An 18,047-nucleotide genomic window follows, 5' to 3' on the forward strand; every position below is an offset into this window, starting at 1 on the left:
CATCTGCCGCCATGGCGCTCCGCTCCGCCTGGGAGTGCACTTTCACTCGGCTAATGAACCGCTCCAGGACGCCCCAAAGTTTAGTGCTCTCTCTCCCAGAGAACTTCTTTTCTCCTCGACGCGGATAGCATGCTGGCCCTGCACCAGCACCTCACTTTTAGTCCCAGTCCCCAGAGGATGGCTGCAGAAAAGCGATTTCCTAGAATAGCTGTTGACATTAATAATTGGCTTCACACTCACGCCATGCAGATAGATGGTATATGTATAGTGTTTTGAAAGAATGGTTTACATTGAACTTTAGAGTTTCTAGAGAACATTCTCAACTGCCGAGTGTGGAAGTAGATGTGATTTATTTGACATTGGGCTGTAGTTATTTAGATGCTTTCAGGGTCACTGTAGTGGAAGTACAGGCTTTCACAGCAGTCTGTGCTGTGGGTAAAGTTATCTGGATGAAGTAATGCTGTAATTAGAATTGTTTGGGGTGATTCTGTTTATAGGGTTGAATCTGTTGTGGTTAAAGCCATTGCATTTAAGTTTTCGAGGGTTATTATTCACTGTGTGTTTATGCTGTGTAGCACTGACTGCCATGGTCTCGTTTGGTGCATATATTCAAGCCTGCCTCTTCATAAAACTCAGCCTTTGATCAATCCTGAACTTTCATAGACATCTAATATATTCAGGAATCCTGTCTTTTTTAGAGGAACGTTATTCACCAAGGTTACTTCCAGTTAGTGTTGTGTTTTTTGCTTTAAGTTTTATTTTGTTTAGGATTATTTTGCAATGTGGAATCTCTAAACTGTTTAACCAGCACTGCTCCCAGTAGACCACACACGCACACAATATATACACACACAATATACACACATTCAGAATGCAAACATTTTTCTTTGTGCAATATGTTCCTAAGTGCAATACAGATTTTATGCAACTCTTATTTTATTATTATCCTTATTTTGTTGTAAATAGTCTAGAGATTTAGTTTAATTTTTTTATTATTTATAATGTTGATAATGTTTATAATGTTTTCCGTTTCTATTACTGAGTGCCTTAATCCTGTTACTCTGCTGTAATACTGTAAATTTCCCCTTATCTTATCTTATCTTATCTTAAAATGGTTTAAATTTAGGAATTTAATTGTAGATTTTGCTTTTCTTTTAAAATGTGTTTTAACTTAAGAAAAAAAGAGATGAGGTTCAGTGAATTAAGCATCATACCATTGCCATTTTTAATCAGTTTTAGCCTTTCCTCTCTGAGATTCATGAACACTTTATACAAAAATGGGTTTCATATTTAAATAATATTCAAAATAACATTTTACCTTCATGAGAAAATTACCTAGAAATTCAGTCTCAAACAGTAGAAAAATGTACATAATAAGCATTGTACAGCTTCACTGTCTGTTATTTTTGTTGGAAATTGATATGTGGCTACAGAATTGGTGGTGCTGAATGCTCTTGGATTGAGATGTTGTTGCTGAGTTCCTACAGTCAGGTCACTGTCAGAGGGATCAGTGTTGACTGTTATATTAGTGTGAAGGTTACATTCATCCACATTAGTGCACTTAGAAACTTATTTATATTGATTTGTTACATTCGTTGATATTATTGCTGAACAAGGCCACCCTGTGAGAGTCACTGATTGACTGAGTTACTGACTGATACTATTGTTAAAATGTGCATCGTCCCCCCAGACAAACAGTGGGTGAAGGTTAAATAAATTAAATGAAGCAACATCATTGGCTACATACAGCACATTCACTGAGAGCTGTCACTGATCATATAAATACAAAAAGCTATAATAATAATAATAATAATAAATAATAAAGTTACATTCATATATGCCTTTCACAAACCCTATATATATATATATATATATATATATATATATATATATATATATATATATATATATATATGATGTAATTCAAATAGTGGTCAGATGTGTCAACCACTGTTTTTAGAATTCACTATTTAAAGCGTTTGCCAATTTAATGTTATCTAGCTATATTGCTAGCGCTATTAGCCTAGCTGCTAGCAGCCAGAGAAAGTGTTTTTTGTGAATATTTTTAGACTCTTGAGAAAAGGCTGAATTTGTTGACTTTATACATTTTTTTGTAACAGTAACGAGTGAATAAAATGATAATATACTGTAATTATATGTTACATACATTTTTTTGCCTTGAAATTTAATCATTACTTTTAAATTTTTTACAATCTTCTGTGGCTTCGCTCATCATTCAGAACGCATTATACACTGCTCAAAAAAATAAAGGGAACACTTAAACAACACAATATAACTCCAAGTAAATCAAACTTCTGTGAAATCAAACTGTCCACTTAGGAAGCAACACTGACAATCAATTTCACAGCTGTTGTGCAAATGGAAAAGACAACAGGTGGAAATTATTGGCAGTTAGCAAGACACACTCAATAAAGCAGTGGTTCTGCAGGTGGGGACCAGAGACCACTTCTCAGTAACTTTCTGCTTTCTGGCTGATGTTTTGGTCACTTTTGAATGTTGGTGGTGCTTTCACACTTGTGGTAGCATGAGACGGACTCTACAACCCACACAAGTGGCTCAGGTAGTGCAGCTCATCCAGGATGGCACATCAATGCGAGCTGTGGCAAGAAGGTTTGCTGTGTCTGTCAGCGTAGTGTCCAGAGGCTGGAGGCGCTACCAGGAGACAGGCCAGTACACCAGGAGACGTGGAGGAGGCCGTAGGAGGGCAACAACCCAGCAGCAGGACCGCTACCTCCGCCTTTGTGCAAGGAGGAACAGGAGGAGCACTGCCAGAGCCCTGCAAAATGACCTCCAGCAGGCCACAAATGTGCATGTGTCTGCACAAACGGTTAGAAACCAACTCCATGAGGATGGTATGAGGGCCTGACGTCCACAGATGGGGGTTGTGCTCACAGCCCAACACCGTGCAGGACGCTTGGCATTTGCCAGAGAACACCAGGATTGGTAAATTCGCCACTGGCGCCCTGTGCTCTTCACAGATGTAAGCAGGTTCACACTGAGCACGTGACAGACGTGACAGAGTGGAGAGCATGGAGAGCAATCTGCTGCCTGCAACATCCTTCAGCATGACCGGTTTGGCAGTGGGTCAGTAATGGTGTGGGGTGGCATTTCTTTGGAGGGCCGCACAGCCCTCCATGTGCTCGCCAGAGGTAGCCTGACTGCCATTAGGTACTGAGATGAGATCCTCAGACCCCTTGTGAGACCATATGCTGGTGCGGTTGGCCCTGGGTTCCTCCTAATGCAGGACAATGTTAGACCTCATGTAGCTGGAGTGTGTCAGCAGTTCCTGCAAGATGAAGGCATTGAAGCTATGGACTGGCCCGCCTGTTCCACAGACCTGAATCCGATTGAGCACATCTGGGACATCATGTCTCGCTCCATCCACCAACGCCACGTTGCACCACAGACTGTCCAGGAGTTGGCGGATGCTTTAGTCCAGGTCTGGGAGGACAGCACATTCAACTTTGTACAGAACAAAGTATTCAATGAGAATATTTCATTCATTCAGATCTAGGATGTGTTATTTGAGTGTTCCCTTTATTTTTTTGAGCAGTGTATTTCATTCTTTTTATTCCTTACTAATTATTTGAAACCTGTGAAGTTGTATGGGACTTTTAGGTATTTCAATGGTTGGTCTTCAACCAACATGGTTTTACAGTAGCATACCAAAGTTTGATGATGTGACCTGAACGATGATATCGGAAACATATCAATATCTGCAGATATTACAAATATTGACTTCTAAAAAATGTTGGTATCTCACAGATGTTTAGATTTGAAAAACAATATTTGTTTTTATTGTACTCCAGAATGTGTAGGTGATGCTGAGCTATTTGGCTAAAATATCTGCCTTTTATGTATTTTCATGTACTTGTAACTGTCTATAAATAAATGTTGGGCTTCTCTATAATGCTGATTGAGGTAGATTTGATTCACTTTCTACATTTTGTAAGTGTTTAAACGTTTCTGTATCAGGATCAGCAGATATGTACATGAAAAATATCAAATATTGGCATCGGCCCACAACTCCCATATCGGTGCATCCCCATTTAAAATGCCTGTAGATTACATCATACTCCACCATGTCCTGCCTTATAAAGAGCAGATGTCAGAAAACTGCTTCTGCATGCTGCTACCTCTGTGATTCTGGGTAAGACAGGCTGGAGTTGATGTTGAAAATCGGTGAAATAGACCCGTTTCTTGCATAATTTACAAGATACTCTTTTTTTTTTGTGGCAAATTTCTTGAACTTGATGCCGTGACGTGCAGCACTTGATTTCTGAGGAGCTGAACTGACATTAAAAAGCCGTTGCATGTGCCAGAAGACTGAAGAATCTGCGTGTGTGGGGGGGCGTGTGCGCTTGTATGTGCGCACACATGCTTAACATGTGTTTACTCATGCCTCCAATTATGGTTGTATGTGAGCACATGAGAGCACTTCCATCCCGTCTGCTTGTGTGCGTGTGCTCACGTTCATGCGCACACACTGCTCAGATATCGGAGCAGATGGCCGTAGTTTTGCTGTTATTTGTTTTGCACAAGCCAATTTCTTGTTGGAATCTTTAGGTGGTGAAGCAACAAGACAAAGTAAAGAAGAACTCAGCGTGTGATGGAAGGAAAAAAATAAAGCAAACCCTCCCTCTGAAGTTCTCCATGCACCCCCGCCTGGTGTTCAGAAGCGTTCTGCAGTGACAGTACACAGCACGGCTTCAGTCAGCCCTGCAGAGGGAACATATAAACAAGCCCACTTTTTAAAAGAAACTGTACTTAACTGACCATCAGTCTCTACCAGGCTATAAGTTAATAATGCAGCACAGCGCTGTTCGAAACACAGTACGTGTCACCTGTCCAAAAAAGTGTCCCATCCATGATGGACAGTAGTCTTCAAAAGTTTGCAATCATTTGCCGTACTGACTATTTTTGTTATTTTTCATGCAGTAGAATTCCAAACCATTAGCCTACTGTGTTTTGTACATTTTGTACAGGAATTAGACCTCCGTATTTAACCCGTCCGTGCAGTGAAACACCCACATACATGTGCACTAGTGAACACACACACTAGGGGGACAGTGAGCACACTTGCCTGGAGCTGTGGCCAGAGCTATCCACGGCTCCCGGGAGCAGTTGGGGGTTAGGTGCCTTGTTCAAGGGCACTTCAGACATGTACCGTCAGCTGAGGGGGATCGAACCGGCGACTTTCTGGTCATAAGGCTGGTTCCCTAACCTCCAGCCCACGACTGCTCCATCCATAGTAACCAGTACAATGTAGAATATTACAGACTATTCACCAAGTTATTTTCAGTATTTCAGGAATTCTGTAAATAGGAATTGAATAGAATGATCAATAATATACTGTACTTATCAGTTTGTCTTCATTTTATTTTATGTTTTTGTTATTTTAGAAACTTATACACCTCTGTTCATCATTGACACATCTAACATTTCTTTATTTTTTTTTTTCTATGCTTCAGCTTAATGGGGTCCTGTTAACTATTGGAAATGACTTTTGAATTTGACAAACTTGATGACACTGTCAAAAAAAAAAAAAACATGTATCTTAATTTCTTTTCAACTTAAAAGTAAGCAAAGTTTTGTTTTTTCCTGGCTTTATTAGCAATCAAAGTTTGGAATCACTTGCCATATTAAGGCATCCAGGGGGCATCCGAATCAGATGCCCAAACCATCTCAGCTGGCTCCTCTCAATGTGGAGGAGTAGCGGCTCTACTCCGAGCTTCTCCCGGATGGCTAGGCTCCTCAGCCTACGAAATAGAGTGTAGCCCGCCACCCTGCAAAGAAAGCTCATTTCCACCGATTGTATTTGCGATCTCATTCTTTTGGTCATTACCCACAGCTCATGACCATAGGTGAGACATGGGATGTAGACCAACCAGTAAACAGAGAGCTCCCTCTTCACCACTACAGTTCGGTTCAGTGACCGCATTACTGCTGCCGCCTGTCCCAGCCTGAATATCACGAACAGGAGTGGAGACAGGGCCCAATGCTAACACTGAAAGGGCCTGACTTAATGCTGAGTATACGAACACAGATCTCACTCTGGGAGTACAGAGATCAAATGGCCCGGAGTAGTAGCCGCAGTACCCCATACTCCCGGAGGACCTCACACAAGATATCTCGGGGAACCCGGTCGTAAGCCTTCTCCAAATCCACAAAACACATGTAGACTGGGTTGGCAAACTCCCAAGCCCCATCAACAATCTGCGAGAGGGTGAAAAGCTGGTCCATTGTTCCACGGCTGGGACAGAATCCTCATTGTTCTTCCTCAATCTGAGGTTCAACTATCAGTCAGAGTCTCCTTTCCAGCACCTTGGCATAGACTTTCTCAGGGAGGCTGAGCAGTGTGATATCCTGATAGTTGGCACACACCCTCCGGTCCCCTTTTTTTAAAAATGGTGGTCCCCCCACGTTGCCTCTTCAGGCTGAGCCCAGGCGGGTTATGTGGGCTGCCAGGCCACCAGGCGCTCACTGGGGGACACTACCCCCAGGCCTGGCTCCAGGGGTAGGTCCATGGTGGGTTTTTGGATCGTGTTGGTCTGGGTCTTCACTCCAGACCTGTTCACCCTGGGAGACCCTACCAGGAGCATATTGCTTCCGATTTGCACTGAAGATCCCTGCCACGACAAGGCCCTGATCCAGGAAGGGATTTTCATTTTTTTAATCTTCTACAATTTCATTCATCATTCAGCTTACTTGTGTCCTGCTAACTATTTGAAACTTGTGAAGTTGTTCAGGACTCATATAGTCATTTTATGCATTGTTCTTCAACCAGCTTGGTTTTACAGTAACATACAGAAGTTTGGATTCACTTGCCATATTAAACCGTTTTTTTTTGTTTTTTTAATATGCAATAATTCATTTTTATTTGTGGCTTATTTGTGTTTTTCTAATTATCTGAAACCTGTGAAGCACTAGATTATTAGAACAATTTTATACACTTATTAGTGACTGAGCTGATTTTATTGAAAAATTTTATAAACCTTGAAACTAATCGTTTGAACTTCAGAACAACCCAGAGGGGAGAAATGCTCTAAATGAGATCTCCTTCATCTCATTTACTTCTCCAGTACATAGTTAAGTCCAGTCTGAAATAAGTGAGACAATTTTCCCCCTTATTTTGAAGTTCAATTCCTGACACAGACCCCTCATATTTCTCAAAACTGCATTAAAATGATATTAAAATGTATTAAAAATGTCTCTGGTGTTACGGTTCTCATGTATAGCACCAATGAGGATCAGTGACACCTATGGATAGATAGAAAAGTGGACGTTTCTTAGAATGACTCATGTAGAATTATGTAGTGATGGGGGGGTTTATAAAATCAAACCGTAATAATATTTTAGTTCTCAAAGTAGTCCCTCTTCGCAGTGATGCAACTTCTGGGGCAGTTCATTTTTAAATCAAATTTGGAAAACAGTCATGCATAAACTTCAACCTTACTATTAATATTTTGTCTTAAAAGCAAATGTTAGGCACTTGCTAAACCTTTAGATTGGAATGTATTAATGTTTATGAAAAACATGCATTAAGTAATGTTTCAAAACATTTGCATTTAATTGGACCGCTTCACCATATGTTCAAATCGTGGAGGTGGAAAATGTAAAGTTCAGCTCGAGGAGCTCAACTGTACTTAATCTGACCTATGATCTATGGAAGGAGCAAAGGTGCTTCCGTACAAGCTGAAGTTTGGCCAGTAAAGATGCATCATGTTTGTGAAGTGCTCAAGTGCTCTGCTTGTGCAAAGAGAGCAACAAGATTTGACACCTCCCCTGCCAAACAACTACACCACCCCTCCCCCCCAAACAACCCCAGAGACTCTCGTTCTCTTTAGAATGCATTAAGGGACAGATCAATGGGAAATCCATAGACGCTGACATGCAACGAGTCCTTCTGTGCACGAGCACATGACTGCATGTGACTGATGAGTTGAATTTTAAGTCAGTGGATACATATCGATACCCCAAAGGCTCTGCGTGACCGTTTAGCTTGCTGTCTGGAGAAGACTTGCTGTTCCTGGTCTGTTTTTGTGCCATCGATCTCCAGAGCGTTGTGAGGGAATCTGCCTTTAACTGTGTGATCCCATCCATGTCATCGCTGTCCTATGAAAAATTTGGAAAACACCATTTGAACACATCAGTTGCAGTTTACTGTTGGTTAGTTTATGTTGAATGGACAAAATAAAGATGGTCAACTGTGACATGGGGGGCAAAATAATCTTGTTACATTTATGTGAATGTTTTTTCTGTTATTTCTGGTAATTTACTTCATTATTATAATTTCTGATTATGATTTTCTCCCGAATGTGATGATATCCATGTTTACAATGGAACGAAATAAGATTTCTTCAGGGCCTCCGGACAGTAATACATGAGAGAGAAAATTTGCAGGACGCACAGCACAAGTGACCAAAACATAGGCTGCATATATTGGAATTAATGGTGAATTCAGTGCAGTAACTACACAGTAGTGCAAATGTAGATTAAGAGCACAACAGCCCCGACATTAAGGGAAAAGCAACAAAAAGTACCCATCCTCCTCTTCCATCCTCTTTGGGTTAATGTTATGTGGTATCACCGACCATGTCCATTATCCATTACTGTGCAAAAGTCAGAGACCACCCTTTAAAGTGCAAGTTATTAATTTTTCAGTGTCAGGAGGAGAAAAGCAGGTTTAACAGTGTTTAACAGAAAATTACAAAGAAGCTTCAACAGCTGAACATAGCAATATATTCAGCATTCAGTGTATCCACACTTTACCTTTACCACAGCTTCCGTTCTTTTCAGGAGACTTTCTTTTCAAAGAAATCTACAGGGATGTTTTTCCACACCTCCAAAATTCAGTCTTAGAAGTTGGTTACATTTTCGACTTCTCAACATCCAAGTGATCCCAAATACAAATTTAGACTCTTATGTGCATAAAGCCTTAGTGTGCGTATCATTTCTGTTCCAGTGGACTTTGTCTTCTTTTTTGTCTGTTTCCTTTTCTCAGTCACGGCTTCCTCACATTTGCTCATCCTTTCAGACCCATAGCACTGAGTTGTCTTCTCACAGTGGAAGGATTGACAAACACATGTGGATTTTTTTTCAGATCTGAAACAAAAGTGGAGCTTGATTTTCTCTCAAAAATAAAAGCTTTAAGTCCTGTTTATCTGATGGTTGCAGTTTTGGGGTCTTCCATCTTTTCCATGATTGTTAAGGGGCCCATTTTCTCTCAAGCCTTTAATAATTCTTTTGCATGCCAGTTTTTGCAAGTGGATAATCTTGCATCTAAATATCTCCTTCAGCTATTTTAGATGCACATGACCATGAAACATTCACGGCAGCTGAGGTGTGTTTGGGTAGTTATTTGTGTGAATATTAGTGTCCCTTAGAAGGGGAACAGTATCAGTGCGAGCTTTGGGAATATCTTTTGTTGGGAGGGCACAGCTGCATCTCAGTGGTTTTAAGATGGATGAGTTAAAGTGGCAGTAGAATTAAAGGCCGGACAAATTCAATACTGCTAGATTTGATATTATACTTAGTGCTAGAGGCGTCTTTGTGTCGTTATCTGTTAAATATATTTTTTCCGGATTTTTTCTGATACTGGAATGTTGATAACTTGTACTTACTGTTTGACTGGAATTTTAATAAACAAAAGAGTTATTTGCACACTGCTGTATATGTCTGTCAGACAAGACAGTGAGAAATGTACTCTATTATGTATAAGAATCTGATTAGTGAGTAACAGACCTGAGTAACAGCGTGTTAATAGATCATTGTGGCAACTTATTGAGCAGTCCTTGAGTGGTAATCATGGACCATCCAGTTAAAGAATGACCAGGAAAGTTAAAATTATGGCCCAACTAATATTTTTTGGCTGATTATGAGCAGCCAAAAAAATAGAGACATTGAACAAAGGGGTGGGGAAAATATTTGTATCATTTTATTATTTACTTTATTGGCACAGCCACCAAAATGAATGAAAAATGAATTTCATATTACATTGAGAGAAAGTAAAGTTCCGGATGTAAAGTACAGAAATCCCAATAGTGAACAACCAGAACCGTCTCGTAGGTGTTAGTTTCTCTCACATCTGCCCTGTATGCTTCATCCCTGCTGTGAAAAAAATAATATTTCAATTTTTGTTGGTGGGCAGTAATGGATGGCAGCTTCCAGGGCTACTGTCAGCCGGCTAAGGAGAGCAGAGGCCAGGCTCCGGGCTGCTCCGACAGCCACCAATTTAATAAGCAAACCTTGCAGCAGGCAGGGCGCACAGAGCAAGGCCTCGCCAAATATGAATGGCTCTTTCTGCCGGAGTTCTTTTTTTTTCCCTCCTCCCTTCCTTTTGAACATGATTGATCACCTCATAGGACTTCTCGTTTCCCTGCGTTTCGGTGGAGTCGTGGAGTGAAGAGTATTAAAGGGAAAGTTGTGTAATTTGCCGTGTTTCATTTGCCCTCGTTAGCAGGTTGTGCTGATGCAATGACCGCGACCGTAACAGAATGGCAAAGCATAACCATACTTGGACTGTTCATTAGCGGAATATGTTAAGCCGCGATCTGTAGTGGTCTGCATATCACTTGCACTGTGCTCTGCTGCTGTTATGCTTTACACACTGCCCTTCATTTATAGTCCAAATGCTCATTTAATCCAAGCCATTCATTTTTTGGGGTGACAGGAAAGAAGATCAGAACGCATAATAAACTGAAAATCACACAGAAGTTTATCTGAGGGCAGTTTCCGTGGTCTGCCATGTCTTGCCATCCGGAATGCCATGGTTGTTAGGAGTCCCGTTTTTCTCTTTATCTTTTCTTAATGTTTTGTTCTCCTGTTTCAGAAACCACTGTTTTTTCATTTATTTTCTTTTGACTTTCCCTTCAAATAGGGTATCTGAAATCTAGTCTCCACAATTCCTCCTAAAAAAGGCTTATTGTGCATATTGTGTATATGTTGTGTGTAATGTGTTTATTAGGGCTGCATTCTTTTGCGTTGCTTACATTTGTGTAGATTTTAGCATTGTGTTTATTGTTGAATTTTAAGCCTAGTTTTATACTGAAGTGTTATATGTATACTGTGTAGTCAGTGTCTTGGTCAATCGTGTGTTTTCTATGAAACCCAGGCTCTGCCTTGTATGTCACACTGAGGTCCAGTAGGAGCCACTTAGTGCTGTGAATCTCTGATTTAGTCTGACTACAGATCCTAGCAAATGATACAGTGCATCAAAAAACCTTAACCTTACCTTGACGTGGTAATTATTTTGGTAGGATACAGAATTATCTTAAAAAAATACCTTGACAGTACACAGATGAGCTATTTACACATTTTACACTGCTACAAAAAAGGCTGCAAACAGGTACTTTGTTGAATATCATTATAATCGTTGTAAAATTTTATCAGAAAACTTGATCAGTGTGTTTTTACACACCTGGTTCCTCTGTATGCTTATACATTGGATGGACTGACATCGCTTTTCTTGATTTTTCAGCTTTGAATCTGCTCAGGGCAGCTGTATAGCTGTCATCAGAATTCTGGACAATACTGAATAATATTCTTTTCTATCTTTTCTCATTATCCCTCTAATTTCATGTAAGTGAAGCATCACTGATATGCGAGGTGCTCTGCTGGAATCTCTGGAAGCAAATAGCCGTGTAGTGATGATGTTTTGACGGAGTTGCAGCAGATGCAGTTTTTTTTCTATTATCACCTTTCCACCCAGTGACCATTAACGTGCCGTTAAGGTTTATTCGGACGGCCAGTCTGTGCACAGTAATGAGGCGTTCCTCTGGGGGATTCTCTAGCATCTCGCTAATTGAGGCCAGATCTTTCTCCAAATGCTGTTTTCTGTGAGATGCTTTTGCAGGGTCTTCTTCAATAATTAGACTTGCCAGTCTGAGACAGTGACATGCTTTTTTTGTTTTTTTGCTAGGCAGCAGGCCTTTTTTCACCCAAAGACAAACCAAATAATTTCTCCTTAATGTATTTATTCATGTATGCACGAAGCGTCATTAGATTTTCTGTCCGTGCTCTTCAGTTATCTGTTTGCTTTTCTTCCCCGACTTCAGAGCAATCCATCAAGCCAAACGCTGGTGAAGGCTGTGTATGATTGGGCCTGAAGTGAGGCCTCCTTAACAAACATAACAGAGTCCTGCCCATTCGGCACTGTGCCGGAAGCTGTGTAAAAATGATGTTTTATTATTATAATCCAAATTGTATTACTTTATTGGTTTTTCTAGAAAAGTCACAAAAATGTATTGAAACTGGGACATTTATGATAATTCTAATATTTAAACATTTTTTTTAACTGAAACTGTTTTTTGTAGGTTACTGAGGTTAAGGTGAGGGTTAGATTTTGCATCAAAAAGTAACATTTTTAAACCTCCTGTCCTTCTGGGTCACAGGGGGAGCCAGAGCCTATCCCAGCAGTCACTGGGCGAATGGCAGGATACACTCTGTACAGGCTGCCAATCCATCACAGAGCAGACAGACAGACATGCTTTCACATCTAGGGACAATATAGCACGTCCAGTCAGCCTTACTGCATGTCGTTGGACTGTGAGGAGGAAACCCGCACAGAAACTGGGAGAGCATGAAACTCCACACAGAAAGGGCCCTTATGTAAAATTTACAGCACTTAAAATTCAGATATTCGTATTATTCAGAATTCGTATTATTTATTACTGAAATACATATCGATGGAAGCTTAAGGAAAAGCCCATATGAAGTATGTTAGTGAGGTGCTGGGCCACCATAAACCACCAGTTTGCCTTGGCATAGGGTGTCAACTCAAACACTAAAAGGGCCATATTAAAAAATCTCAACAAAGATGCCAGCTGTTTTTTTTGTTTTTTTTTATTTAACATTTTGCCCTGACCCCAACTGGCCATTGTTTGTTTAAAATATTAGTTTAAAACCCAATTTTCTCCTTAATTTAGGGCCTTACTTTAGCTAATTAGGGCTCCCCCAATCACACAATACCACCCAGGCTAACACAGGTTTCCTCCAAGACCTGTGAAGCACCACCGCATCTTTTCGAGCTTCATCATTGGACAGCTGAAAGCGCTCAGAGGAAAGGGCCAACCGCCTAGTCTGTTACATCATCATAACAGACACCTGGGCTGACTAGCAATGGGGGGGGGCATCCTACCACCCAGAGAGAGTGAAGCCAATTGTGCTCTCTTGGACTCCCAGCTACGGTTGGCTGTAGCTTCACCAGGGATTGAACCTGCGACCTCCTGATGATACGACCAACGCTTTGACGATTGTAGCAGTCGGGAGCCCACAAAAACAATTTTAAATAAAAACATTTTTTTAGATAAACCAGTAGACTACATTAACTACAGATGACTGTTGAACCTCTTTAAATGTCCCCGGTATACAGTAGATTTCTCCATTGGCTTGAACTAGACACCTGGCATGTTTTTTTGTGGTGCAGTCCCATAGATCATTGTTGAGGAGGGTGTGGGAGCAGACATTACATTGCAATGCATGCTGGGAACTGGGCTAATAATGGGCTAATATTAATAGAAATGAAAATATGTTTGGGGGCCAAATAGGTGTGTCACAGGACTGACTTGGCCTGCGGGTCTTGAGTTTGACACATGGGGCATAGATTCTATAGCTCTGCAACTATACTGGAGGGAGGAACACGTTCTTCTAAAAGACAGGTCTAAAACCTCCCTGAGTTCTGTAGCTGGACTGAGGCTTGGTGACTGTGAAGGACATATCATTTCTGTCATTTTCATGCTCATCTACCCATTCGGTTTCTCCTCAAGCCCTGTAAATGGGGGCATCGTCAACCTGGAAGAGACCATGGAACATAAATGTTTCATCACAATGTTTCTTCAAAGGGTGAAGATGATCAGTCCGAGTAATTTGTATTGATTTGCAGTGACTTTGTACTTTACTGCCATTTTAACTAATAAATAAATGGTGATTTTTGCTCTTCTCTGTTCTGTATGTATAAATATAAATTACAAAATGTGTGACTCAATACCCTGAGAAGGTATCAAAATGAGTGTGTGTGTGTGTGTGTGTGTGTGTGTGTGTGTGTGTGTGTGTGTGTGTGTTCCTGTTTGAGTGTGGTCTAGTTGAGCTCCAGAACTCATATTATGAACTTTATCCTGCTGCTCTTCATTGTGCTCCTCCCTTCCAGGCCCTCTTTGGGCAGATTCCTGTCATGCCCTCCTCCTGTCCTACCCCCCTGCTGCGCCCCTCTCTCCCTACTCCTCTCGGTCAGTGGTGAGGTCAAAGAGCCTCCTCCTTGAGCGCTGGAGAGAGTGGTGATATTGAGAGAAATGTCAGTCAGAGCTCTGCAGCTCTGCCTCCTCACAGCCACGTTAATAATTCACACACAGCGGCTCAAACAATAAGCACTGCTGTTTTGTTCGAGCAAAGGTGTTGCTGTTTGAACAGCTTTGACAAAGAAAGCAGAGGGGCTTAACGATCCCCCTCTCGTCTCCTTGTCCTCCTACTCCTCTCTCTCCACCCCCAACACACACACGCAGGTGTGCAGTTGGAGTATTGCGCTGAGGTTTGTGTCTAGCTGAACTCCGAAGGCCCAACTGAAGCCTTTCCCGATTTTTAATGCTTCGCAGCAGGCACAGGGGTTTTGGAAAGTATCCGTGCAGAATACTGGAGGTTAGACTGCAGACAGGTTTCTTATCCACTTACCCTGGAACGGTTTAGAAGCTTTATTCTCTCTATTGATCTCCAAACACTTCAGTCTTTAAAGGTTCCGCCTTTAATTTACTCAGTTTTCCTCTTTACCCCAAGTGTAATCAGTCAGTCAAGACATGTTTTGAGTTTGCTCTGGAGCTCTTACTCTATGGGGCTAAAGGCCTTTACACACCAAGCACGATTTATAATAGCACATGTATAAGTGAGGATATCTTACACACAAAATTTGATTATTTGATCCACAGAATTTTAAAGCATTATTTAATCCGCTGATTTACTTGGTGACACTTTATTTTGAGTGGTCCTTTAAGATGAAACAAACACTCAACCGACTCTCAGTAACATGTCAAAAACATATGAGGCTTAGGATTAGGGGTTGGGTAAGGTTAGCAGGTCAGCAGAACATCTACAAGATATTTACTTCAGTGTATTCAGATGCTTCACTACTGCTACTTCACTGTTATGTTGTTGATGTGTTACTAATGGTCTGTTAAGATTTTATTAATCATCTACAAAGGACCACTCCAAATAAAGTGTTACCGTTTTTTGCAGACTTTCTCCGACCATCACTGGCGTTGGCTTGGTGACAAAAAAGCTTCATCTCCTTTCGTTTTCCCTGAATAGAGAGCATTTCATATAATGTCACAATGGCCTGTTTTTGTGTGAGTCAAGGAATATCTTTTTCATTAATGTTCTGTCCATTTGTTTATATTAGGGCACGAACATCATGGCACACTTCCAAAAAAAAGTCTGTCATATCCGGAGCGTATAGTTTTGTTGCAGAAAAAAAAAACATTTGAATGATTTGCAATTTTGCAATGTTGTCATGTTTGGTGTGTCATGGCTTCAGTGAAAGAAGTTGGCACAATATCTGATATTAAAAATGACTATTCAGACTACTATAGGTGTCACACAGCAAATGTTTTTAGTCTTAGCCGTTTTAATAGATAACAAATATTTAGTTAACAAATGATATACATGGCAGTTAATTGTACTGAATGAATGTAAGAATGCATAAAAACTAAACAAACCGTATGTTTATTTCTGGATTTGCGGTTTGTGTCTGATTAATGTTTATAAACTATCTAAGGGGGCTTTGAATGTACTTTCTGTGAAGGCTGAAAAACGCGAAGTGCACTGCACAGCCTGTTTTTCCTTGGGATTTTGCTCTGCATTATTCTGATCTGCTGCTGGCTACACTTCTGCCTGTTGCTAACATGCTGAACATCATGGCTATCTATCAGCTGTACTCGGAAAATATTTGTGGGAAAACAAAATGTCACTACTACTAATAACTGCTTCTTGTTTGACGTGTCACATGAGATCAAACAGTGACTAATCCCTCCTCCTGTACAGCTGTCTCTGAAGCCCCCCTTTAACCTGATTGGTCAGCACAGAAAAAGAAACGCTCATGGTGCAGGCTTCTTGACTGCTTCATTCAATTCTTTATAGCCCTTATGAAATACAGGTCGATTAACTGAGTGAATGAGCTTAAATGTCATTTGATGCTGTGACACTAGGATATATTTGGAAGATTTTGGATAGTTTTTATCATTGCTGCCCTGCCCTGAAAGTAGGTTTGCAACGCTATGACCTACTGATATCTATAAAATGAGTACAATTTTGGACAAAATTCAAGTTTCAAGATTTTAGCAATGCAATACATGGAGTCCCATGCAGTGCCGATGGCTTGACTGTTCAGCTACATTTTGGGGCTGGATGTATAAATATTGCGATTTGTTTCTGATCTACTCCTTTAAAATCAGCTGATTTACAGCAGGTTGTGCTGTGGAGACGCTGAGAGCTGATCCTGATGTGATCTTGTGCGTTTCTGTGCAGGTGACATTGGGGAAGGTGCTAAAAGCCATCGTGGTGATGAGGAGTCTGTTCATCGACCGCACCATCGTCAGGGGATACCACGAAAATGTCCACTCCGAGGATGGAAAGGTAAAGGTTAAGTCGTGGCTGGACTCTAGGAATGCTCAGATCTCTCAGGACCGACCCAGGGTCAGGCTTTGTGACGAAAATGACCATGAATTAGAGTACTGCCACTCTGAATGGCTCTGGAAATTCTAGTCCCGGCCTTGACATGAGCTCTTGATTAAGCCTTTAAGCCATTTTTTTGCATTAAAGACAGATACAAGTTATTTACATACCGTTGCTGCCCAAAGAAAACCATGCATGTCCATTTTTGTCGATTTTTATTTTTCTGCATCATTTCAACACATTAGCTGTCCTTTATGTTGTGTAAAAAAATCACGATCGATGGACCAGTAGAAATGCTTTAAAATCACTTGAAATAAAATCTCTTTACATTGACTTGCATTGAAAGTTTAGGGGTTTTTTGCCTTCTCCTGTAAAGTTACTGTTTTGGAGATACCTGTTTTTCTTTGGACAGCAATGATATGCAAATGTGAACCATCATGTCAGAAAGACTTAAAAATCAGAAGCTTGTGATGCTAACATGTCACAGTATTTCAGGATACACACTCAGGAAAAGCAAATCAGGAAAACAACTAGCAGTCAATCAGTTTATTGCATAGATTTCTGCTGTTCTGTTGCAGTTTTATGAGGCATTTAACCTAAGGCAGGTAAGTGCACCTGTGTTTGTGTAAGTACAGCTGGGTTTGACTGCTGTGGCTACACCTGCCCCAAAATTTTGTCACATAATTGCATATGGCTCAGTGTGAAAAACAGCCAATCACCTCTTACTTTCAATGTATAACTTAATTAGATTCTGGTTATTTAAACAAGCAGCTGATTTAAAATTGAAAAAAGGGCAAATGACATTGTTAGTATTGCAAATTTGGCTAATAGGAAGTCCACCGTGTGAGCTTCAGGTATTTAAAAAATGTTAATAAAATTTGTTCAAAAATGTTCTGTTGGTTAAAATAGATCAGAATAGGCCATTTAAAATTAACATTAAAAAGTAATTTCTAGTCTTGTACAACTTTCAAATAATTAGGACACAAAGAAGCTGTGAACAGAAAATAAATAAATGAATGATGTATGGAGCTGATAATGATTCTTAAATGAACCATTTCAGTGGAGGCTCATACGAGTGGCATCCCCAACGTCAATTAAGCCTGGTCCTGGGCTCAGCTATAGGCCCATCATTAGGGCCAGTGCACTGTGGAAAATCTTTTTATGGATATAGTGGCCTCAACAATGTTACATATTCCCATTATGATTCCCACCCAGGCACTTTTCCTCTGATCTTTTTTTTGCACAAGGTCAAGCCGTCCTCATGGGCTCTTTGGAGAGTTTTGTAAGGCCCTTGGCTCTGGTGGCTTAGGTAACGATATGAAATCCAGGAATTTTTTTAAAAGCTATTGACACTAGTCTCTTCACGCAAC

The 18,047-nt window shown here is 40.6% G+C and overlaps 1 protein-coding gene across 1 annotated transcript in view; it reads left to right on the top strand.

Moving 5' to 3' along the window:
* The window catches only part of med27 (mediator complex subunit 27), a 106,848-nt gene that overhangs the window by 63,357 nt on the left and 25,444 nt on the right, over positions 1 to 18,047 (top strand). Inside the window, exon 5 of the mRNA XM_017716112.2 lies at positions 16,531 to 16,638. Coding sequence (XP_017571601.1) covers positions 16,531 to 16,638 — 108 coding nt within the window. The remainder of the gene's footprint in view (positions 1 to 16,530; positions 16,639 to 18,047) is intronic.

Source organism: Pygocentrus nattereri, chromosome 28 (assembly GCF_015220715.1).
Source record: "Pygocentrus nattereri isolate fPygNat1 chromosome 28, fPygNat1.pri, whole genome shotgun sequence".
NCBI classification, from domain to species: Eukaryota; Metazoa; Chordata; class Actinopteri; order Characiformes; family Serrasalmidae; genus Pygocentrus; species Pygocentrus nattereri.